General features: G+C 32.6%; 1 protein-coding gene across 2 annotated transcripts in view; it reads right to left on the bottom strand.

The window, feature by feature from the left end:
• LOC140443046 (uncharacterized) overlaps positions 1 to 23,222 on the bottom strand; it is a 34,263-nt gene extending 11,041 nt beyond the window's left edge. The window contains exons 1-3 of one of the 2 annotated variants that reach the window (XM_072534090.1): positions 23,075 to 23,203; positions 14,519 to 14,701; positions 139 to 586 (exon numbers count right to left, since the gene is read on the bottom strand). In XM_072534090.1, the coding sequence (XP_072390191.1) occupies positions 139 to 565 (427 nt within the window). In that variant the 5' untranslated portion in view covers positions 566 to 586; positions 14,519 to 14,701; positions 23,075 to 23,203. Of the gene's footprint in view, positions 1 to 138; positions 587 to 14,518; positions 14,702 to 23,074 lie in introns of both variants that reach the window. The other variant, XM_072534091.1, reaches the window with a different exon arrangement.
• Positions 23,223 to 26,078: the final 2,856 nt, after the last annotated feature.

Raw genomic sequence — 26,078 nt, 5'->3', positions numbered from 1 at the left:
GCCCAGAACGAGATGGTTGGATGACGTGGAAGACGACCTGAAAACAATGATCATAAGACAAATGGCTAAATCAATGTTAAAACCATCATAGCGAAACAATAATTCATTGTACCATATTAATAAAATAGAGAATCCTACCTTTAATTTTTAAGTTTTCCAAAACAATTAAACCATCTTTATCAACTACGTTATTTACACCATTCAAATTATTCCTTGCTCCGTAAAATCTCGGAAAACTATCTGAAGCCGGTACATTATATTTCTTCTGAAACTCATACAGCGTCGGTACTATAGTATTATAAAACTCTTTTTCAATATTGAAAGTAACTTGGATGTTGAAAACTTCTTGGTAATACTCGGAATCTGGTATTTGCTTGGCAACTACATTTAAATCTCCTATATCTCCACTTTCCCTTTTTACCTTCATGTCAACTTTATAAATTTGGCTTCCATAGTTGTCACCGGGTGCAGTTAGATTGCTGATTTTTGTTTCTACAATTTTACTTCCTTTGGGAATATGTTTGTATATCATTTCGTCCAGTTTTTCTATTGTTTGAGTCCCCATTTTTATAGTTTATGGATGGAACTATAAACAAAATTGAATGCGAATTAGAAAATATTGAAAAACAGAAACCAAAAATGATAAAAATAAAGACATGAAATTTTTAATCTCAAAGAAAAGCATTGGTTTAGTAATAATCTTGAAATTTTTTATAATTAGGAGAAGGGCTATAAGCTTTTTATAAAACGTGCTGGAGAAAAATATTCAAAATACATTATTAAGTTCGTGCGAAATTCTAGTGCCTACCTTGCAACTAAAACCTGAAAGAAAAAAGTCAAATAATTAAGTAAACTTCCCACAGGATAAGAGTGGGAGTCATCCATACGCAAATGTTTTAATTCCTACTAAAATGTCACCATAAGGTAACTCCTATTCATACTCCTTGTATTTTCCTATGTATTTTTGATTCATCAGCATACAAAATTAGGGAACCTGTTGTAAGATGAGCGATTTCGTTTTGTATTAACTTACACTCTTTATTAACAACACTTTGTGAATTCAAAATTATATTTCTGGATTGCGCTGTTCCACTAAAATCTCTTGATGTGCTGTACGAACTCCTAGTTTCAGATGCTGAGCTCACGTTAGCCTAAATGCAAGTTTTTAACCTGGTGAGTTTCACAACATTTCAAAACATTATTCTTTTTAGGGTGTTTTAGGGATTTTTCATAGATCCTTTGGCTTTCCAGAACCGAAAATATGATACGTAACAGGATCTACTTCCACAGATGATTAAAGCTAGAGAAATAATGGTCACTCAAGATAGAGTCCTATATACTGAAATAAGGCTAATGAAATTCGCTTAGCCCCGGAACGTGAGTTTTTAGGCTGCATTAAGTCTCCAGCTCACGTCGTTCCGCCAATGGCTTGATGAGAATGTTTCTGTAGTTTATTCCGTACAATTGGCTGGCCAATTAAGCTTCTTCTTCGTTGCATAAGAAGTTTATCTTTAGCCACAGACTTAGGAATCCTCTGTATAAAGTGGGAAGTACGCCAAATTGGGCGCCCAACTCCAGATCTCAATATTCCTCCTCTCTTTCTTTTTTGAGAACCCTCCTTAACTTCCAATCCACCAGACTATATCACAGTAACACAATTGTAGCAAGTGCCTCATATTTTCAATGTAGATCTATGCTGGTTTGAGGGGAAAGGAAATCGACGAGTCAAAGGCGTTCGGTTATTATTAAAAAAGTAAATTAAAAAAATAATCAGAATTTTTAGAACGAATTAATTATCATAAAAATTATTTTCTTATTTTATAGATGCCTTAGATAAAGAAGACTAATCCTTGTTAGGTTAGGTTAGGTTAAAAAATTGGATATATGTTGCTCAGGATAGAGACCGATGGAAGGAGTTGGGAGAGGCCTATGTCCAAACATGGACGACAGAAGGCTAAGAAGAAGAAGAAGAATACTTGATAAATATTTTTTTTGGGAAAACCCTTTATCCGATTCAATTAACAAACTTATGACTGGTTCAAGGAATAAATTTAATTCCTATTATCAAATGAGATTTAATGACATGGGATTAGAAAAAGGGTTGTCTAGTAACTTTTAGTACAGATAAAACTGAATTACTTAAACAATTTTTGGTACGAAACAGTAGGTACTATACTTCGTTCAATTTCCAGATAAGCTTGAGGTAAACAGATTTAGACACGTCATCGGTAGGTGTGTAAAATTGGCGCAGCTTATCATTGGTTAGCACTTAATTTTTAGCCAATGATAAGCTGTGACGATACTACACATCCACGTATCACGTGTCTAAATCTGTTTACCTCAAGCTTATCTTGAAATTGGACAAAGTATAGTAATAAATGATTCACCTTAACTGAATATTTATTTCCATAAACTATAAAAAATATGTTCAAATAAAAATTAACATTAATACAGTAGACTCCCTCTATAACGAGAACTGAAATGGCAGACTAATTACCTCGTTATAAGCCGATCTCGTTATATCAAACAACAATAATACTGTGCATACATATGAATATGTAGTTTTCTAAAACAATAAATTCCTATAGTGAAGCGATTCGGGGCAATATAAGATGCTAAATAATTGCTATTGAATGGAGTTTTTGAAAAAAAGTTGTTTACTTTTATTGTCAATGATATACGTTAAAACAAAAAATCCTCATTCTGTAAATCTATATAAAGCGTATTTTCAAGGACAACATAAACTATTGCTTCTGCAATTGGAAGAAGTCTGTCATTTTTGACTGCTTCAAATTGTCCAGTATTCTATCTATCATATTTTCTAAAGATGTGAAAGTTGTATACTTCTTTATTTGCGTTTTGTCTTTAGATAAAGTTTCTTATAACGTTTACAGCACTTTCCACTTGTTCTCTATTAGGACCTTCTTATTATTATGTGCGAATGGTCAACTCCCTACAATGAATACTTGTGAATCATAAATTGGAAATTTCGGAAGAAGTTTATTGCAGGTGGCAGTTAAAAAGAGTATTTATTTATAGCAACGGCCGGACCAAAAACGTAAAAAAACACGTTTTTCGATCTTATTTTCTCTCGTTATAACCAAATTTGCCTCGCAATAGGGAATTATAGTTCAAAAGAAATTTCACGGAACATCTAATGTACCTCGTTATAAGCGAAACCTCGTAATAACCGCATTCGTTATAGAGGGAGTATACTGTATAATCTAATCTTTATGTCATTTCCAGATTCATCAGTAGCATCTTCACCTAGATCCACACCTACTGGTTCCGTGGTAATTTCAATGAAGTTATCAAGGTTTCACATATTCTGCTCTTCTTTCACTAAATGTCGATACATAATTATCCACGACTGTGAGGTCACATTGCTGATGGCACTATTAAGCAGATTTTTTACATCATTTAATTTGAAAGTAACATTGTTCCTTGCTACTTCACTTTTTATTTGAACCCATATAAGTTCTACTAATCGTAGACCTATGTACAGCACTGGAGGAAAGAAACGTAGACCTATATAGAGTACTGGGCGAAGGATCTGTGTCGAGCCTATATGTAGTAGTGTATAAAATATTGGATTCACATGTCAAGCAGTGGAGGTGCAATTAGTGAATATAAGAAGGTGACGTGAGACGAAAAACAGATAATCTGACAAAAAAAGACGAAAAGAAGAAATGACTCGACTTGTCAGTGAGAGTGACGTCACTTGAACACCTGAGCAAGTGCAAACAATTGGCAATACAATGGCAATCGAACTGTAATTATGTCTCTTTCTTGCGTCATTTCATCTAGGTACTACATCTAATATATTTGTCTTTCTGACACTGTGCTAAGTTTAGTAACTTGATTTTCAAAATACAGGCCTCCGGCTGTCGTAATATGAAATATTAGTCTATTTTCAGCAACAATTTGACCAATATAGTATTTTGGTAAATTTACTTTTAAAACCACGAGAGGCATTTATTTTATTAAACATTTTTATTTATATTTAATAAAATCTAGTAGTGCCATCTTTGAAGCAATATCTCAATTTTTAGAAGATCTTTACCGCTAATAGCTAATTTTAACTAACAGTAAAGCTTTAAATATTGCTCAGTAGAGGGCGAAACTAACAATTTTACTGAAATATACAAATTCTGAGAATTTAAAAAAAAGTGGCTTATGTCAGGAAATGTTTTTTACATTTTATAATATTTGTTAAGATATTTTCACAAATTTAAAATTAGTTCCAAATAATAGAAAACATTTAAGCAAAATTTTAATTCTTAGAAGCAATAAAGGTTTTATTTTATAAAATGGAACTTGGTACAAATTGACGTGTAAACAAAAAACGGATGAAAACAATTTACAAAATCATCTTAATAACTGTCGTGTTAGCTTCTAACAACTCAGATTATCTTAAAAATCGTCGCATGCTAAAAGTAATACGTTTTAGTTAAAAATGTAGTGGATTGCGTGTCTATTAAAAAGTATTAATCAATTACGATGGTGTGTAGTATCACTATACAAAATATTATTTATTGATTATGATACGCGAAATGAAAATTTCCATTAAAAAATAAATAAAACCCAAGTGTATAAAAATCTTCTTGCAGTGCCTGTGCCTATCCACAGTATAGACAACAACAGACGGCCTATCCTTTACGGATGTTGTACTATTGGATTCTTAGGTAGTGTAACCAGGATATTCTTCTTTTCCTGGACCTCTTTTTCCATACACCTTACCTTGAAGTATGGTCCGAAGTAGGTCGTATTATTGTTCATTACGCATTATATGGGTCAGGCATTCCAGTTTGCGACTTTGTATGGTCATGACTACTTCGCATTCTTTAGGGGAGAGTGTTGTACCTTGGGTCAATTTTTAGTTTTTATTTTTTTCTAAATCCTAAAATTATATATTTGCAAAGTTTATCCAATGTATTAGTTACTTTGTCTATTTGGCTACATGCTTTCTTTTTATTGACACATTTTAAGCTTAGTAGTTAGTTAAAAAATATAATTTAGCAGGCCCTTGCATGTTGACCCAAGGTACAAACTGGTAATGTACCTTGGACCAGCATATATTGTACCTTGGACCAGCATTATATTGTACCTTGGGTCAGTTATAAAAAAAAATAGAACAAATCTTGAAATGTTTTATTGAATATCTCAAAATAATCAGAACATTATGATTAACTAATGATTAATTTAGTAAATAAAAACTTATTTGACATTATATCCGCTAAATTTAACATTAAATTTCAGGTGCGCATCGTGACGTGCAGTTCCGCTTATTTTGTGCGGTTGTGGAAGTTTACGTACAATATCATTGCGTAAAAAATCATAAGTCTCGGTTGAGTCGTTTATAAACTTATTGGAATCTAGAATTCTACGTAAATATCTAAGTTCATTATTAATTCCACTGTTCAGTATCTCGGCAACATAATAAACAAATGTTTTTTGGTCATTTAATAATTCTTCTTCTCTAGTTACCAAGTCCTCAAATGTACCTCCATCACTTGAACTTGATTCACTATCATACTTAGCAGCTCTCTTTGGCACATTTTGTATATCTTCTGTCGCTATTTGCTTTGTAACTGCCTGCACTTTCTCAAATGATACCGTCTTTCCCTTTTTAAGCGTAGCTATTTCATCTTTCTCTGGAGTATCTGTAAGTATTCGTGACTTTCCTCTTGCTCTTCCTAACTTCTTTTTGCGAACAGGTGCCATTGGATAGGGTCGCAACATTTCAGGTGTAATAGAACTTTCTGAAGTTCCTGCTTGACGAATATTTGAGGTAGAAGGAGTAGAGACTTCCATTTCATTAACTGTAGTTTTAGTTTTTTCCCCGTCCTGTTCAACATTGACTTGCTCGCGACTGTCAGTAAGCTGGTTTAAAGGACGATCAGTTACATAGGAAGACAGAAACTCATTATCTTCAAAAATGTTTTCATTGACGGGATAGAGACCGCTCACCTCAAATCCCTTCTGGATATTAGATGTCGCTCACCTCAAATCCCTTCTGGATATTAGATGTAGTAAATGCTTTTGGAAATGCCTTACCTGCAAGTTCGGCTATATCGTAAATCGTAATAGGTTGTCCAGGGTGCATAATCATCCACTCACTACAGGCGGTATTATAGTAAGTTTTCATCGGTCCAAAAACTGTTCGATCGAGCGGTTGCATTTTGTGGCTGGTGTGGGGATGAAACGTTATCGGTAGAATTCCATTCTTCTTACAGAAATTAATGACACTTACATTCACGTGGCTATCGTGATTATCCAAAAGTAATATAACTGGATTTTCAACTGTTGATTTCACATGATTTTTAAAGTGTTGTAGGTATTCCAAAAACAATATTTCGTTTGACCAGCCGGACGAATTTGCACCTCCTATAGTTCCAACTGGACAACCTTTTAGCATGTGAGGCTTAAAATTAACCCTCGGAAATATCATCATTGGCGGAATATGATTTCCGATTGCATTTATTGAGGCTATCAAGGTTACATTTTGACCTCGCTCTCCACTTGTCATTTGACCTAATTGTTTTATTCCCTTAGGTCCTACAATTTTTGGTGGTGCATGGACAGTCGTTAACCCTGTCTCGTCACAATTCCAAATTTTTTCTGGGGAAAAATCTCCACGAGACAAAGCTTCTTTGTAGTTCTTAAAAAAGGAAGATATATTTGTTTTATTGAAGGATGTTGATCTGGCCAAACTTGTAGGTTCTGGTTTACGAAGTGATAAATCTTCATGTCTTCTAAGAAACTGCCTCAGCCATTCCTTGCCAGATATCTTTTTTTGGTCCCAAGAAGGCGGATAAGACTTGTTATTTGCAGTTGCATACTGGTATGCTAAAGTACGAACTTCCATTTTCGTCAAACCATAGTGGAGGCGTGCAACAGTGAGAAGATATATTTTTAACTCAGCTTCCTCTTCTTTATTAAAAACTTGTTTTACATTATTGGCAGCAACATAAGAAAATTCTGAAGCCCCCGACTGCCTGAAGGATTTTACGTGCCTGATCAGCGTGGTTTTTGATATGTTATAGCACTTTGCTGCTTCCCTAATTGATAATTCACCACTTATGCATTTATTTGCGGCTGCAGTTAAATCCTGGGCATTTAAATGTGGTCTTTTGATACCCACTTTACTTCTCGGCATTTTAAAATGACTATCTGAAACAATAATAAAAGGTTTTTTTGGTAACAGACACACCAATTAATTTAAATAAAAGTCAAAATAATGTTAATTCGCAATAAGATTGTACCTTGGTCCGGTCCAAGGTACACGACCTACCGGTGACCCAAGGTACACAACGTAACAATTTCAGCTGTTTTTTGTTTTCTAATATTAGGTTATGCGTTTAGACAAAAAATACATTCATGATTATCAAGCGTAAATATATATTGTCCATTAGATAATAATAAAATATATATATTTACATTTGAAGCGGATTTTAACAGATAACAAATAGGTAAATAATTTACTTACGATCAAACAAAACACAAAACGCTCTGCAAGTCACCACGCTGCAATTTTTTGATAAGTGTATTTAGATGCCATCTACCGCTGATATTATTAAACCACTAATTCAACCAAATCGAAGAGAAATCTGCAGTGGGTAAGAAAGAAAGTCAACTGACCCGAGGTACAACCCGGTCCGAGGTACAACACTCTCCCCTACCCATTTTGTGCAGAACTTCTTCATTGGTAACTTTGTCTACCCAGGAAATCCTCAATATGCATCTATAGATAATGTTTACTTTGTCAATCTCACTCTCAATTAATATTATAGCTGCCATAGATAAAGAATATATATTACTTAATTTTCTATTAGTTATTATCATTTTATTGTGATTTAGTTAATCATTGTTTGTTTTATGTTGTTTCAGCTAGTAGTTTTTAATATAAATAAGACTAATGTACTGGGATCTGATGATGAACATATTTTGTAAGGCTTAAAATCGGTAGTCAAAAATTTACCAACACTAAATAATAAAATCTACTTAAGATTGTGAGTATTGGCTCATTTCCCATATACTGGTATAGTTCTAATGAACTAAACAGTTTCCATAATCTAATTTCTACTTTTGGCTTAATCATAAATATTAATGAATTTAATAGAATCACAACTAGATCATTAACTTGTTTAGATAACATCTTAACAAACATAAGCAGTGAGATAGTTGGTTGTAGAATTGTGGACCCATGTATTTCTGATCATCTTGCTCAATGTCTCTACTTAAAAACAAAATCTCAAAAAAGTCATAGTGCTAATACATACAGAAGACATATAACAAGTAATGGCATCCTGATGTTAAAACAGTCGTTAAATAACGTTGACTGGGTTTCAGTTGTTTCTCTCAAAACAGCAACAGAATTAGTTCAATTTATTACCGAAATGTATGTACCTAGTTATCCGAAAATAAATTTGTCAGTAAAAAAATTACGAACTCATAGTAAAGCTCCAATTTCTTGGTTTGATGATGAACTAATAGTAAAGAGAGAAAATCTTTCCACAGTCAAGATACGAAATTGCTGATGTTACAACAGATTATAGTGGGGGGGGGGAGTATAAAAAGTTTAAAAAGCATTATAAATCAATAATTTCATTAAAGAAAAAACTGGCTTATGAGAAATTCTTTTCCAATTCAGAAAATACTTATATCTTGTGACAGTTGGAAAGTTGTAAATTATCACAGATATAAATTTCAAAATAGAAAAGTCTGTCCAAGCGCGATTACATCAAACGAATTCAATGATTACTTTACTTCAGTAGCTAAACATATTAGTTCTTTTAATTCCACAAATGAAAATGTAGCTATAGATTTTTTGAAAGATGTAAAGAGAGTGAGTCTCCTTGCTACTCTTTATTTCTATTACCTGTTAGTCATACTGAAATCAAGAGTGTTTTGCATAGATTGAAAAATTCACACTGCACGGATTTGTATTTCTTAAGCAAAAAAATAATTGTGGAAATAATCGATGTGATTATTGACAAAATTATACTTTATAATAATTGTCTTACTAAAGGGATTTTTCCAGATGTATTAAAAGTAACAAAAGTGCTACCAATGTTAAAAAAGGGAGCTTTAGATGAAATTGGAAATTATCGTCCCATCTCAATCATTCTCATTTTCTGCAAAATTTTTGAGAGTATTCTAAATGTTCGTTTAATAGAATATCTAGAAAAATACAGAATACTTCACTGTAATCAATATGGCTTTAGAAAAAAGTGTAGCACTACACTAGCTATACAGAAAATTGTGAAAGATATAGTTGCATGGCTTGGAGGAAGGTAATTTTGTGTCTTTGACATTGTGTGACTTATCCAAAGCTTTTGGCTTGTTTCACATGAATTACTGTTGGAAAACATGCATAAATACGGTATTAGGGGAAACACTCTTAATCTATTTAGATCATACTTAACAAATAAAAAACAGGCAGTTTTTCTTAATAACAGCTATTCTGAGTTTAGCACTATCAGATGGGGTTTCTTAAGATTCGATTTAGGATCCACTTTGTTTCTATTCTATTATCTAAACGATTTATTTTACTATACTTTTCCTATAAAATGTGTTTGCTTGGCAGATAATACAACTCTCATTAATACTAATATTAATCAGAATAATTTAAAAATTAAAATAGATAGTGATACCGATACCCAGAAAGCAAAAAACTGGTTTTTACATAATGAAAAGAAAAATCAGAATTTGATGTTAAGTTCCGATTGGAAGTATATCTCAAAAAATAGTGTTAAACTATTAGGAATTTTTTTTAGATGATAATATGGATTATAGTGCTCATACAGATTACTTAAGTTCTAGACTTGTAACAAATATATTTTTAATACGCAACTTAGTTTATATGATTCCTAAAAGTACCCTTGGAATGTGCTACTTTGCACTATTTTGTAGCCATCTACAGTACGGAATAACTATTTGGGGTAATTCTTATCACGCAGATCGAATTTTTAAACTACAAAAAAGAGTAGTGTGGATACTTGCAAAAGCAGAGTATAGAGGACACTGTAAGCCTTTATTTCTGGATTTAGGTATTATGCCACTATCTTCACTTTATATATATGAAACGCTGATTAATGTCAAGATAAGTTTAACATAAACTCCAACTTCCATGATCACGATACAAGATCTAGAGATGCTATTAGAGCACAACGTTTTAGGTTGACAAAAAGCATAAAAAATTCGACCGATGTTGGTTTGTATAACTTTTTACCAGATGAAATAAAGGTCTTCACTTATTATCGTTTAAGCTAAAAATGAAATCACACTTTTTGAAACATTGTTTCTATTTAAAAACGGAGTAACTAAGTACACATTTTACACAATAGTACTAGTTTGGTCAGGTTATTTGCCTATTATGACGATATTTCATGTTTTTGTAATTTTATTTAGTGTGTTTGTCGTTTCTTATGTATACATTGTCAAATTGTCACTATTCCTTTGACTTGTCAAAACAAAACTAGGTATTTTGTATATTGACTTAAGAAATTCTGTTCTATACCTAAGTAAAAAATAAACATTTTTAATGACATTCAATTATCAGAACAACCAGCCGCCGCACTATATCTGAAAGCAGAACTATCAAAACCTTCAAATCTGAGGACCGCAACTATACTTTATAAGGAATACTAGCTTAGAAATAAAACACAGCGAATTAACTTTAATAATAAAGTTAAAGTACATTTATTAATTAAACTAGTTTGAATTTCATTTTTTCATTATTATTATTAAAAATTATAATTTTGATTTGCATTAAACATTAAAAAACACATAATGAATATGTGTACTTAATTTATTTCTACATATAAATTTTCAAACTGCTGATTATTTCAAAATTAGTTAGGAGAGAACTCTGAAATGACACACATATTCATTAAAAGATCCTTAATATAAGTACGTGGTTAAAAAATTTGTATCTACACCAAAAAGTGTTAAAAAAGCTCAAATCTAAACATGTTTTGACTTACAGAAGACATACTAAATAAAACCAATGGTAAAAATAGTCAAGGAAGTTGTCAAGGAGAAAAGAAATTTTATATGAGTTTACATTTATTATCACTCTATTTGTTGGAAAATAAACAGAATTATGCAAATATAAAAACATATCGATGTACATGTGATAACTTATATAATTGTATATATAGAAATATTGCTAATTACCTCTTTATCGGTAGAAAATTGACTGATAAAAAAATAAAACTTAAAATAAGTGAAAACTTTTTAATACTCAAGGATATTTAAAAACATAACTGGAATTACAATAAAATGAAAGGTATTCTCAAATTATTGGAAATGAATACATTATGAAGCATAGCTGGTAAAACTAGACGAGACCATAGAAGAACATCAACATCAACAGAAAATCAGCGGCGGCTCGTGGCCTAAAAAAGTAGTGAAGATGAGGAAAGCTTGCCGGACCAAAAGGAGGTTTGGTACCTACTTCGCGCCCAAATCTCATAAAAAATTCGTTAAAAAAAATATTTAGAGTTTATGGCCCTAATAACTTAAAAACAGTTTTTCTTGTTCAGTTCTGCTTGCCTGGGGTATTTAATTCTGAGGTAATTCTTCAGTAATTCTGAACCTCGACATTTCATTGAGGGTTTTTTGGTGATTAAAACACCACGCCTGGGGTTGGTGAGTTTTGATTCAGCCGCCCACTCTAAGTCAGATGCTGATTGCAGCCGACCACTCTGGATCAGACGCAGATGTTTAAAATACTGGTTGGTCGACAATGTAAAAGAACATCCCTTTTATCTTCATTTTTCCAATGCCTAAATGGAGTCTCTAATATATTACACACCAAGTCATTAATTTAGCCACCATTTAATATAGTCTTCTGCAGGTCATCATGTAGGGAAGAGTCGATGGCAAAAAGGGAATAAGTAGAAAGAGGAAATCATGGCTGCGAAATATTCGAGACTGAACAAACATGACTGTAGACGAATTATTCCACGTTGCAAAAGACAGAGAAACTTTTAGAAATGTGGTCGCCAACCTCCGTTAATGGAGACGGCATAGGAAGAAGAAGAAGAAGAAGTCATTAATTGGATTCATGTCTCTCTAAAATTATTTTTGTCCAAACGAAATCCACGAGAACACTTTATATCCGAAATCCGAAACAAACCACAGAGAAATGTATTAATAAAGTGCACTAAACAAATAAAAGTAATATTGTGACTAAACTAAACTAATAAATACTATACTATACACTATACTATATAAAAATATCTATATAATGGACTAAATTTCAAAATAATGTCGCTTAGAGAAATTTCCAAAAAATAGGAATACCAAATACACATCCAACAGTGGGTGAAGACGAATAATATATTTTTAAGCGGAACTGCACGTACCAGTTTTCTCAGCTATCACTAAGGATAGGCTGACGTCATGTTGCCATGGCAACCGTGAACGCTGATGCAGATGGATTTTGCATTTCAAAATTTATATTCACCTCTTCCTGAATCCTTTTATACACGGCTAGTGACACAGGTCAGGACTTGACCGTCAAGTACGTACCGCTAATAACGCTAGTTGTCTTTTTTTAATTTTTAGATTAATTAAAAGAGAATAAATAATTGATTTCAGAATTTAGATATAATAATGTTGTTTTCATTTTTTATTTCTTTGTCTCAATTTAATTATATTTTTTGGTGAACCTCACCTTCACCTTCTTCACCTGGCCGGCCGCCGCTGCAGAAAATAATTCAAGGCAACCACAAGACAATGCAGAAGTCAGAATGGCGACCTATTAACAACAAAATGTATTGAATAAATGGGTGGAATACTTTAACCAGGCACAATATGGAGGAGAAAGAAGAAAACCTGGAAGACGAAAGAGGTAAGATAAGGGGAGCAGATGAGAGAGAAGAGGAACCACCAACGATTTTTGAAGTTAAAGATGCAGTCAAAAAACTAGCCAGAAGCAAATCACCCGGAATAGATAATCTCCCAGCAGATCTATGTAAAGAAGGTGACCATGATACCATGATGGCATTACAGCACCTTATTAAAGAAATCCCCTAACCACAGAGGAATTACGATGGAAATTGGAAAAAACACTGGAATATGGCATATATACTCGTCACATTTTTATGGACTACAAAGAAGCCTACGACTCTGAGAATAAAAGAGAAATGTCAAAAGCAATGAAAGAGCTAGGAATACCAAATCGTTGGTAAATTTAACAGAATTATATCTTAAAAAAGTTGAATATCGAGTGCGAATTCAGGGGGAACTGTCTGAACCTTTTAAAACAAATAATGGGCTGTGCCAGGAAGATCCTCTCTCCTGTATACTGTTCAATCTGGCTCTGGAAAAAGTAATACGTATATCACAAATATATAATAAATCAGTGCAAATCCTAGCCTATGCTAATGATATCAATATTGTTGGAAGATCGGAAAACGCTGTACGAAAGGCGTATGTACCATTAAAAGAATCAGCTACAAAAATGGGTTTAATAATAAACACCAACAAAACGAAGTATATGAAAATAAGCACACAACAACAAATCCTACGACCACTCGTTATTGAAAACGACGTCATCGAAGCAGTGAACGAATTTGTATACCTGGGAAGGTAGCTACAAATGTAGTTACAATATAAGCTGTTCTCTGATTGATGGCATTAAATAAACACAGAAAACTCACAACTATATGCAGGCTACGATACATAGAAAATCATTTTTAGCTAAAAAAACTAGTGCATTCTATGTTAGAAACTTAAATATATTCAAATGCGTGCCGTCGTACCAAATGAAGATGGATTGAGCCAAATTAATAAACTATAATGAAGCAGTGGACTTAAAAACAAAGAAAAATGCTTGATTGTACATTAAGAGCGTAGGCGCAAAATTTCGGGCCAATGCTTTTTAAATGCATTAATTTTTTTCGAATCCTGAGAAAACTAATAAATATTTTTGAACAATTTAAACGCAGATTGAAAGATTACAATATAACCGAGGGCCGAAGGTCCCTTAGAATAAACAAAAAGTTTTTTTGAATGAGATATTTGAACTTAAAAATCACAGTAAATTTTCTCTTCTTTTTCACCCCTGTAAATTATTAAAATAAACATTATAGAAGTTATCAGGGACTTTCGGCCCTCAGTAATAATGTATTTTTTCATTCTGCGTTTAAATTTTTCAAAAATATTAATTAGTTTTCTCAGGATTCGAAAAAAATGAATGCATTTAAAAAGCATTGGCCCGAAATTTTGCGCCTACGCTCTTAAGTCAACTGTTTGTATGAGCGTTGTAAACATCGCAACATTCGAAAGAACAGCACATGATAAGAAAATTCAAATTTAAAAATGCTGTATCTTAAAATTAATATTTAAGCGTTAATTTTCTGACCTAACATCTTATGTTTATAATGTTCGTGCTAAATATAACTTGATTTGGTTGCCAACGATACGCAGAGACATGAATGCAACAAAACTGGCGAATGCAGCTAACAAATCGTAGGAAGTAAATTACGTATGCAATAATACTCACATACTAAATCGTCGTAATCGAAACCACCGGCACGAAATGATATGTTCACTGCACTGGATCGCACCTGTGGATGTTTATATTTTTGTACTCGTCATGTGCATAAATTATCAAATTTTTTAGTTGTAAGTAGTAGATTATCGTTGGGTATAATTACATAAACTGCAGACTGCATTCAATCTGAAACTAGACGAGAGTGCGATAGTGCAGTTGATGATTAGGGTAAATTATGATTGATAGATTATTTGCAATGAAGACAACAGAAAATAATAATCAAATTATAATCTAAGTGATTGATGATATATAATAAACATCGTTGCTGACTTGACTCTGATAATCCAATCGAAATATTTACTCAATTTTTTGTGTAAGCTTCTTATTGTTTGACATAGGCTGCCCATTGGTTCTTGGTGACTTTGACTCACTTTCGAAGTTTAAATGTAGATTTCGGTAGTCTGAATATATAAAAGTATGTTTCTTTATTTATTTGTATTTGAATTTTTGACTAATTTTTTAAAAAAATTACACTAAAACACGAAGAAGCGCCTACTTTTTTATAAAAGAAAATAAATATGTGGTGTGCAAAGTCACCCGCTAGTGTCGGGTGACTTTGTCTCAAACTACATTGTACATTTAGGCGAGCGGTTTACCCCTATAAGCAGAGCATCAACCGACTAAAATTCTTTTTGCATTTCTAATGCACCAAACCTTTTTGACGTGACAACGTCTTAAATTAGGTTGTGGCTCGGAGTCATTTAAGAAAAAGTGTAACGCCCGCTCACGTCTGTTACAGTGAGTCGCCGAACGAGAGAGAGGCCCGCCGGACCGGCGAATGCCTTGCGTCTCTCTCCCACTCAAACATGCTCGGTCCGCTGCGCGCGGCACTAGAGAATTAAGCGCGTTGAATCGCTAAAGTTGAAAATCGTTGAAAGTATCGTCAGCTGTGTCTGTAGTGAAAATGTGGAGTGCTTAGATTCGTCATTTACAACAACTACAACAATAAAGGTAAATAATTGTACACTAATATTTCATTATCGTAAACTATGATTGATTGATTAATTGTTAGATTGACACAAAAGTTGAGAAACTGAGTTTATAGGTTATGTCATACTATTGACAAATGTTGATAGTGTTAAGTAAATTATTAGTTTAAATCACTCTGCAATCAATCGTAATTCAGTCGATTGAGAAGAAACAGCGCGTATTGCTAGTCAAACATTTAAAATAGCAAATTATAACTTCTAACCTGTCAAAACAGGGCGACCAAACAAACGAACTAAACCGACCAATCACCACGCGCGGAGTTAGAATTTAACTGTGTTTAGCAAGAATTTCAAATTCCAATTTTAGTAAATGTTTTAATTTTCAACTTTACCATTTACATTTACAAATTTTAATTAATTTCAAATTTATTTAGCAAAAATTTGAACCTTCGATCTGAATAAGTGTTTTGATTTTCAAATTGATTCTTTAAAATTAAAAATATTAAAATATATATAATCAGAAGTGAACGTCACATAACATTATCTGTACTTATTATTATTTAATATGTAGGCAAATACATGTGACCATACTTGGTAGACACAATTGGAAATAGTAATTTTTTATAACTGAAAAAAATAAATATAATAAAATATAATAATATAAATATATATAAATAAAATATAATAAAAAAATAAAATACTGGTAGCAAACAATAACTTCAATGATCGATATCTCCGCAACTAATTGATATATCGAAAAAAATTTCAAATAAATTTTGTAGAAAATAATAAGATCAATAATATAATATAAAATAAATAATATATAAAATAATATATAAAAATATAATATATAAAATATAAATAATATATAAAATACCTAATAAATCGGTAATGCAATTCTTATTTTCATTCAATTCCTTGTTCTTATTGTGCAATTTAATAATATTCATATCAATAAATATTCTACCGAGAAAAAGACGTTGTCACGTAAAATCTTCGCCCGTAAAACCGACTTTACAGGCAACCGATTTTTTTACCAACTAGAGCCAGCTGCAGCAATGGTTGCTTGTTCAGAGATTTCTTGATCTAGACTACTGCCAAATACAACTTCGTTATTAACATCTCCGATGACTTCATTTTGTAGATTCTCTTTCTCTGTTTCGCAAATCTAATTATTGGCTTGATTGCTCGGCTGTTCAGTTTTTCTTCCAATGTTACGTTTTGCTGCCATTCCAGTTTTCGTTTTTGATTTTCTTGTAGTGACATTTTCTTTTACTGGCGTCTTCTTAGCCGCTTTTTTTGCAACTACAGCACCTTGTTGGCTTTTAACATCTTCAGCACAGATACTTTTTCCTGCTGCAATTTCTATTTTTCTTTTCTTTTAACAACTCTATCAGTTGTGGACTGTAATCCCCTTTTTTCTGCAAGAAAATTTAAAACAGCGTCACTTACTCTCGAAGGTACTTGCGCAGCATCAATTTTATAGTTTGGAATTCTGGTTAGTACTTCCTCTGCTTTTAGGGGGAAAATGCCACATTTTCTAAAGCTACTTTCCAAATTTTTTCCGCCATTTATACTAGTTATTTTAACCAGTTTTTTTAAAAGGATGGGAAAGGTGCTTTTTGGAATTAAGTTAATGTTAACATTCAGTGTTTTGTATTCTACCAAAATATTTCACCAAGCTATTTTCATCGGTCGAAAGTAGGCGACATCTAATGGCTGTGTTAGGTGCGTAGATTTGGCGGGAAGACACACGAATTTAATTAACACTTTAATGTCAGGAATGTGTTTCAATGTTGGCAATGAAATAGAAGTGAACGAGTCTTCGAAACAAGCTGTGTCAAACCATCCGCTTTTCGATCTGTTGTACCGTGCCCCATTTGGGCCATTTTCTACCCAAATCGACCACAGTTTATTGGATTTATATACGACGTATGGAGGTAGCATTTTTCCAGCCGCATTTACACAAAACATTATTGATGTTGCCGATTTACTAAAATTCATCATTCTTTCAGGATAACTTATATGAATTAAGTTTTAACAAGGATTTTGGAGCTGGAGTCTCGAGTGTCGTAATAGGAATTAGCCCATGTTTGTTTCTGTTTCATCCCTATTGTTCTACATTTTGTTCATTCTCGTAACACTGCTAAACATGATTATAGGTTTGGAATAAATGTTGTCGTGCTGCTGCTTCTGTCGGTGATAGCGTCGCGATATTAAATGTACTATTATTATATGCTCATGTTGTAAATATTTATACTCATTTAAAGACATGCTATTCTTACTTTTTACAGCACTATAACCGTATAATTTAAAAAGAACGCTTTTTTGCTTTAGTAGTGATTTCTGAATCAGCCACTGAAGGCATACAAAAGTAAAATATGATCTGCAACTGTTTTTTTTTGTGATACTTCTAGTGAAATGACAGTAGAACCTTTTGGAATATGAACAAAGCATTAAGAGGGCAAAAGAGAACAGTAATATACGGCATAAAAGATAAAAATAACAAGATATAACATAAACCATACGAAATGATCAAGGAAATAAAAATTTAAGGGAAGAGAACAGGAGAAGATGGAATAGAATCAGAAATGATGAAATGGATGGGGAAGGAAGCCACAGACTAGTTCTGGACCAAGTGTAAGGAAGCATTGAAACAAAATAAAATACCAAAAAGATAGGAAAAATAAGGTTTTCTAACAGTTCAAAAGAACAACCACTAGACAGAATCAAGTAGAAGGACTATGGAGCGATATGTCTACCACAAGTGGGATTTAAAGTAAATATTAATTAATTAACACGTTCCCTGCCTGACATAATTTAGCATTTTTACCCCGTGGACTGTTTATGGTACAACACAGATTATAAAAAATCTTAACCGTCACAATATACCGTATTACTCTAAAAAAAATTTGTGTTTTTGTAATTATTTTATTAGTTATCATAGAAATAATAATTAATCATAGAAATGATCATTATTAGCCTACGCTGCTGGGCTACGTGCTCCTAGCCTTCGCTGTTCGTAAAGAGATACACAAATATTTGAGTTTTAGTGTGCGTTTGGGTTGTAATCATTGTAATAATAAACTTATATGTACGTATAATACATAAGTCCAGTGGCGGATTCAAGGGGGGGGTCACGGGGGTCATGACCACCCCCAAAACAAAATTAAATAAGAATCAAATAATCCTAAAAAAATAATTTAGTAAACATCAACCTTATAAGCAGGAAGTCAAGAGTTGAAATGATTCAAACTCATTTATTCTAGGGTTAACTGTAGAATTATACGGAAGTCTTCTTAAACTGCTCTTTAAAAAAATCAACAATTCTAAATACAGTACTATCTCGACTAAGACATCCACGAATTCAGAGTTACGCGATTTTCAAATTTTGTCAATTAGTCATTTTCGATGAAATAGAATTTCCGCCCACACATTATTGCTCATTCAATGTACATGACATGACTTTTCGCACGAAATCAGCACATTTTTATTTTGTATATTAGGTATTTCTTATCTTCAGTTTTGTCTACGAATTGGTTGTTTGTAGTTTGAATATGTATTATAATTGTTGAGACTGTGTGCTACATTTTATAATTTATCTATAATAAATATCAAAGTGAATATTGTTGTTGCATTAGCTCTGTCTGATAAGTTAGTAAATACAAATAAAGGAACTGGAGGCTGCTGTCCAAGGTATTTGTGAAACTCGTTGGGTTAAAAAGCATGAAGGTTATTTTCAGTCCCAGGCCGAATCAATCATCAAAATATACAACACTCTTGAAACAATTTCTACGTGGAAGGACAGTAAAATGTCAGCTGATGCATTTTCATTAATGGAAACTATTAGGAGCCCAGAATTTCTCATTTTAGTAGTTTGTCTTAGTGATGTGTTAGGTACAACTGTATCACTTAGTCGTCTTCTTCAGTCATCAAAATTAGATTTGAAGTAGGCTACTGAGGCCATAGAGGACACCAAATGCATTCTTCAAAATAAAAGATCAAATGCTGAATCTGTTTTTAGCAAACTTTACTATGAAGTAAACAAAATAGCTGAGCAACTAGACATTCAATTGAAGATGCCTCGTATAGTTTCTCGTCAAACCTGTCGTCAAAACCAATCTGCTAACTGTTGCGAAGAAAATTTCCGAAGATCTATTTATTTACCCCTTTTAGACAATATCTTAACTGATTTAGAAGAATGAATTTCACCGAAAGTTATGAATCTATTTTTCTATTTTTCTCCTCTGTAAATATGTCTTAGATCACTCGTTTTTCTGTTGTTTACAATATTTGGGAGTTCTCTGCCTTCATTACTCTCAGCACCTCGTTGTTGGCCACGTGCTCTGTCCACGAAATCTTCAGCATCCTTCGAAAAACACACATCTCAAAGGCTTCTATACGCCTCATACTTGTAATTCCGGGAGTCCATATTTCCACTCCGTATAGCAATAAGGAATAAATGAATGTTTTTACAAATTGATATCGGATATCCAACGCTAAGATAGAGTTTATTAGGAATGTTTAATACTGTATCTATTGTATTGTAGTGTACTGAATGTACACTTGATTTTACTGTCATAGAGTATGTGGGATTAAATTTTTTTTTTCTGGCTTAAGTTTAAGATCCCTTAATGTTATATCCTTCTTTGCACCCGTAGAGTATTTGAGTTTTAATAATTTCTCATTCGTTTAATACATCGCCTAAAATAGTTATTGAGAAAATGGTTCCCTTACATAAGGCACAAATCATATCAATCGTAAAGGTGCAAAAATCTAAATCCTATATCAAAATCACCCTCAAGATCCATGACCCTTGCCCCCCCCCCCCCGACAAAAAAATTCTGGAGATCAGCCACTGAAAGGTGCAAAAATCTAAATCCTGTATCAAAATCACCCTCAAGACCCATGACCCCCCCCTGACAAAAATTTCTGGATCCGCCACTGCATAAGTCATAAACGTACATTTGTTGTTATTATAAAGGTAAGACTAAAACAACAAAATATTTTAGATGTCCAAACCAAATAAATATTAACTGTAGCTGATATTAAAGCTGATGAATCTGATGCCGATCCATGGTATATGCCCTCGTCGGACAATGACTATCCAAGTCCACTGAGTAGTATTTGCGATAAAGATACTCTGGTAAATACCGTTAACAATATTCAAGATCTACATACCAGTACATTTATCATGGAAAATAATTTTTAAGGGAAAATAAATAACAGAAATGTCGATATGTGGGGTCCGATTTTAAAAGCAGCGTTGCCAAGTCTTATGGAATTTAATGAGACTTCGGGAATAGAACCAGAAGTTGCTTCGTTGTTATGTGATGCAACGGCTGGTGAGTTTTATGAAGCTATGGTCGATAGTAAAATAATATCTCTTATTGTGGAATATACCAATCTTTATGCCACCCAGGTTTCTCACTTCTACTGATGATGTTGAACCGTTATCACGACTTCACGAAGACATGCCAACTACTCAAGAAATAAGGTCATTTTTAGGTACCATTTTATATATGGGTCTAGTAAAATTACCATAACTGGTTGATTATCGGAATATTGATGAAATGTTTAATTTGCAATTTCCCAGAAAAAGCATGAGTCGTAATCGTTTTGAAATACTTTTGAGAATGATTCATTTTGCCAAAAATAATAGTCCTAAAAAAACTGACAAGCTATATAAAATAAATCGATTGGTACAGCAATTAATACCAAATTATAAATCATTATATAATGCAGATGAGTATGATGAAACACTTTTACCATTTAGGGGTCGGTTTTTCATGAGACAATATATGAAAATAAATATGGAATAGAAAATGATATACTTATGACCTAATGATATATGTATACTGGAAAAACTACATTGTAAGAAATAAACACAACCCCATTAGGCGTAGTTATGTCTCTTAAAACTGACATTGTAAACAAGGGAAGAGTAGTAATCACTGACTACTGGTATAGCAGCGTTGAATTGGTTCACAATATGATAGATGCAAACACACATTTTATTGGAACCGTTGCAAAGACGTTAAAAGTAGGAGAAATATACGGAGAACAAAATCAAATGGGTGTATGTATGCTAGAAATGTTTTTATTTTGTCAACAAAACACGATGACAGTATGATAGATGTAGCAGGGCGTAGAGGAACTAAAAAGAAACCAAAAGTGATAGTTGATTATAATCATGGAAAAAGTTCTGTTGGTCTCTCATATCAAATGGGTGCATAGTCAAATCCATTGAGAAAATCGCTAAAGTGGTTCCGCAAGGTGGCCATTGAACTGTTGTTGACAACGTCTGTAGTAGATGCATATTTACTACATAAATCCGTTACAGGAAGCACTATGACAATAACTGACTTCAAGAAGATCTTAGTAAAACATTTTACATTCGTAAAAAACCACCGAAAACAACATCAATAACAACCGAAAGCATAAACAACACTATTTGGAACAACTTGAAGGTGAAAGTAAACATAAGAGGCCTAAAATTCTAAACAATGTTATAAAACAAATAAAAATGAACACGGAAGAAAATTCGCCATCAATCGGACGAAAACAGTTGACACCTACTACAAGGACTGTCCAAATAAGCCTTCTTTATGTTTACCTTGTTTTAATAAAATTCATACCAATATTGAGTAAGCAGTAAAAATAATTAACTAGTTTTGCACGTGCTAAATTTCTTTGAAATGCCAATTCATAGTTATTTACCTAATTATAACGTGTGTACCGCTAATAAGTTATATTTATTGTTTTTATAAAAGTATAATTAGATTAAAAACCAAATAAATAACATAGTATATTTTTTTTATATTGGGTATTTGAGACCGGGAACATAATTCGCTATGTTTACAAATGACTCAAACTGTTATTAAAGAACTATTATATAAAGCCTGGCTGATCCAGTCAGTGTGAAAAATCCACACTAATTTAAACCAGGGACCTGATACGATTAAATATTTGTGCTGGTCCCATCAGACCAACGCTGTCCATTAAAATAAACTGGGGCTGGCCCAATGGGACCAGCGCGGCAGGGAACGTGTTAAGAGCTGAAATTGAAAAATATCTAGAAGAAGAATAAGCGTCCTTAAGAAAACAGACAGACAACGGATAATATTTTTGTACTGAGAAGCATATTAGAAAGAAAATTGTACTAGCGTTTGACACAATAGATATTATATGAAAATACTAGAACGAAAATAGAAATCGGGGAGTAAAGATCAGAAAATTTTATCGTAGAAAGGCGAGTGAAACAAGTAGATAGTCTGAGCTCTCTACTATTTATAATAATCATGGATATATTTCTAATTAGCGCCTAGTCCTGCAAGGCGGGTTGAGATTTATAAATAAATAAATATCCAATCGTTGGAAAGAAGAAGCAATTGTATAATGTAGAAATTGTCTATAAAAATAAAAGCATTGAGTTCACGCTCGCGCCTACATATATACACAATCTGTGTCATTGTGTACCTACATCATGTTATTGTTGACTTTTGTGCAAAAAACCAACGGAAAACATATGATGGGGAACGTATGTCCTTATAGAATTCATTATAGTTTTACTTACCTAAATTAAGAAGAAATAATTTCAAATGTAGATACCTAAAATATGTATGTAAAAAGAGTTCAAATAAAATATGTACTTGCGCACGAATTGTATTGTTTCATGTGACAATATACAATTATTTGAGTTTTCGATGCGACTCAAAAACAACGAACAAAATTATAAATTTTAATTACCTATGCTTCAAATTATTTTCTATTTTTTAATGATATTATTTGTGGAATGTTTATTTGTATCGTTAGTGTAATAGTAACGTAGTAAATTAGGAATATACATGTATATCTTTAAAGATAATTGTAGCGTAATCTGGTATTTACATATATTATAATATTGATTCTAAAAAACCTGGAATATACATAAAAAAAATTATGAATTTCAGCATGTAACAATGAAATGGAAATTGGAAGTGACGTCAACATAAATATACAGGGTGAGTGGTGAGTCATGAGGAACTTTACATACTTCTACCATATGTAGAGTCCCTTAGGAAGCATATCATGTGGCCACTAAAAAAAGTCAACTCCTCTTCTTTATTAATTAACAGGGTGATTTGTGTAATTGACCATTTATTTCATTTTACTATAGTGTTTATACGGCTCATTTGATTTTTTTAATTTTTGCATGATACAGTACACTACTATCAAGCATTCGACTGGTATTAGCTAAACTAAAAAATTCCAGGACTGGCTTTGGAAAAATTAATTTAGGGATTCGTATTAAATATTACGCCCTGTATAAATTTTTTTTAAAATGCAATAAGTGATTTTCAAACTACATAAATAGCCAATGAAAACGACATATGCGACAATGTTGTCGCACTTTTATTAAATTTTTAGTGAACGATCAAATCTTACCAAAAATAGAACAACCATAATGAAGTATCAAATTATAAGGTATTAATTTAAACAAATGTTATAAATTTCAAACATTTTAATTAAAATGAGTTCCTACAACATAATCTAATACGTAGAAAATTAACATCTTTACTGTCACTTTGTATTATCTCTACGATAGAATCAATTGTTTTTCAATTTTAAATTTTTACTCATAGATCGTATTGGGGCATTATTTTCGATAAATAATAAATTAAATTGATTAAAAAGTCAAACCTCTTGTATGTGTTAGTTTTTGTTGATTGTAAATGATTAAAATTTTATGTCAAATAATAATACATTGCATCAACTGTACTAAATAAAAATAAATCTAAAAAAGTTTAAAATGAAGGTTGGCGTTGACCGTTTGACGTTTCTTGATATTTTATACCCATTGTCATTATTGTCATTATCAATTGTTATTTATGTGTACAAGAATACATATTTCTTCTGTTATATCTACGTTAAGTACATTGTGTTTTGGTAGAGCTTTTGTTACTTTCGTTCAAAATGCCACATCAGTTTTCGACCACAGAATATACAGACATAATATTTGTTTATGGATTCTGTAATGGGAATGGTAGGGCTGCTAGTAGAGAATATCGCAGGAGATTTCCTAATCGTCGAACTCCCAGTCATCCAACATTTGGGTCAGTTTTTAATTATTTGCGAGAAAATGGCACTTTTCCTAGTGGAACAACAGAGCGACATGTAGATGAAGCTCAGGAAGATGACATTATGGACGCCGTTACTATGAACCCTACAATAAGCACTAGACAAGTAAGTCGAGAACTCAATGTTACTCAATCAAAAGTAAGTAGAGTCTTACAAAAAAATAATCTATACCCATATCACATTCAAATGGTTCAGCGACTACATGCTGGAGATGAGATCGATAGGTTGGAATTTTGTAGATGAATTAACAATAATCGACCAACGCTATACAGGACACTATTTACCGATGAAGCCCAATTTACCAGAGACGGGATAAATAATTCACGAAATTCACATGTGTGGGCAGAAGAAAATCCCCATGCTATTCGAGAACGTCGTTCTCGGTTAAGGTTTTCGGTTAACGTGTGGATTGGTGTCATAAATAACCAATTAGTAGGTCTTCACTTTTTTGATGGTCCTTTAACAGGGCAGGTCTACACCCACACTTTTTACTGGCAGTGAGACAACATCTCAATAATGTTTATGGCAACAGGTGGATAGGACGTGCAGGTCCTATTTCGTGGCCTTCAAGATCCCCTGATTTCAATCCCGTTGATTACCATATTTGGGGACGATTGAAGCAACTAGTTTACGCAGTGAATATTAATAACCGACAACAATTAATTGATAGAATTATACATTGTTGTAATACTATTAGAAACGATCCCCAGAGTATCCGTAATTCAATACGTCAATTAACAATTCGGCAACAAAAATGTTTTCAGGCTGCAGGGTTCCATTTCGAAAATCTATTTTGAATTATTTTTATTTTGTTACCATTATTGTATCTTTTCCAGTTCTAATTTATGGGTTTATCATAACTATGTACATATTTTTAGTTTTTTTTTTAAATTGTTCTTCGTTATTGTTAGTAGTTACTGTTTTTTGTTGTGCAGTGACTCAGTTTATCATTTCAATTAAAATGTTTGAAATTTATAACATTTGTTTAAATTAATTACCTTATAATTTGATACTTCATTATGGTTGTTCTATTTTTGGTAAGATTTGATCGTTTACTAAAAATTTAATAAAAGTGCGAAAACATTGTCGCATATGTCGTTTTCATTGGCTATTTACGTAGTTTGAAAATCACTTATTGCATTTTAAAAAAAAATATATACAGGGTGTAATATTTAATACGAATCCCTAAATTAATTTTTCCAAAGCCAGTCCTGGAATTTTTTAGTTTAGCTAATACCAGTCGAATGCTTGAAAGTAGTGTACTGTAACATGCAAAAATTAAAAAAATCAAATGAGCCGTATAAACACTACAGTAAAATGAAATAAATGGTCAATTACACAAATCACCCTGTTAATTAATAAAGAAGAGGAGTTGACATTTTTTAGTGGCCACATGATATGCTCCCTGAGGGACTCTACATATGGTAGAAGTATGTAAAGTTCCTCATGACTCACCCTGT

Source organism: Diabrotica undecimpunctata, chromosome 6, assembly GCF_040954645.1.
Source record: "Diabrotica undecimpunctata isolate CICGRU chromosome 6, icDiaUnde3, whole genome shotgun sequence".
Classification (NCBI taxonomy): domain Eukaryota; kingdom Metazoa; phylum Arthropoda; class Insecta; order Coleoptera; family Chrysomelidae; genus Diabrotica; species Diabrotica undecimpunctata.
This window is presented reverse-complemented; position numbering and strand designations above follow the sequence as displayed.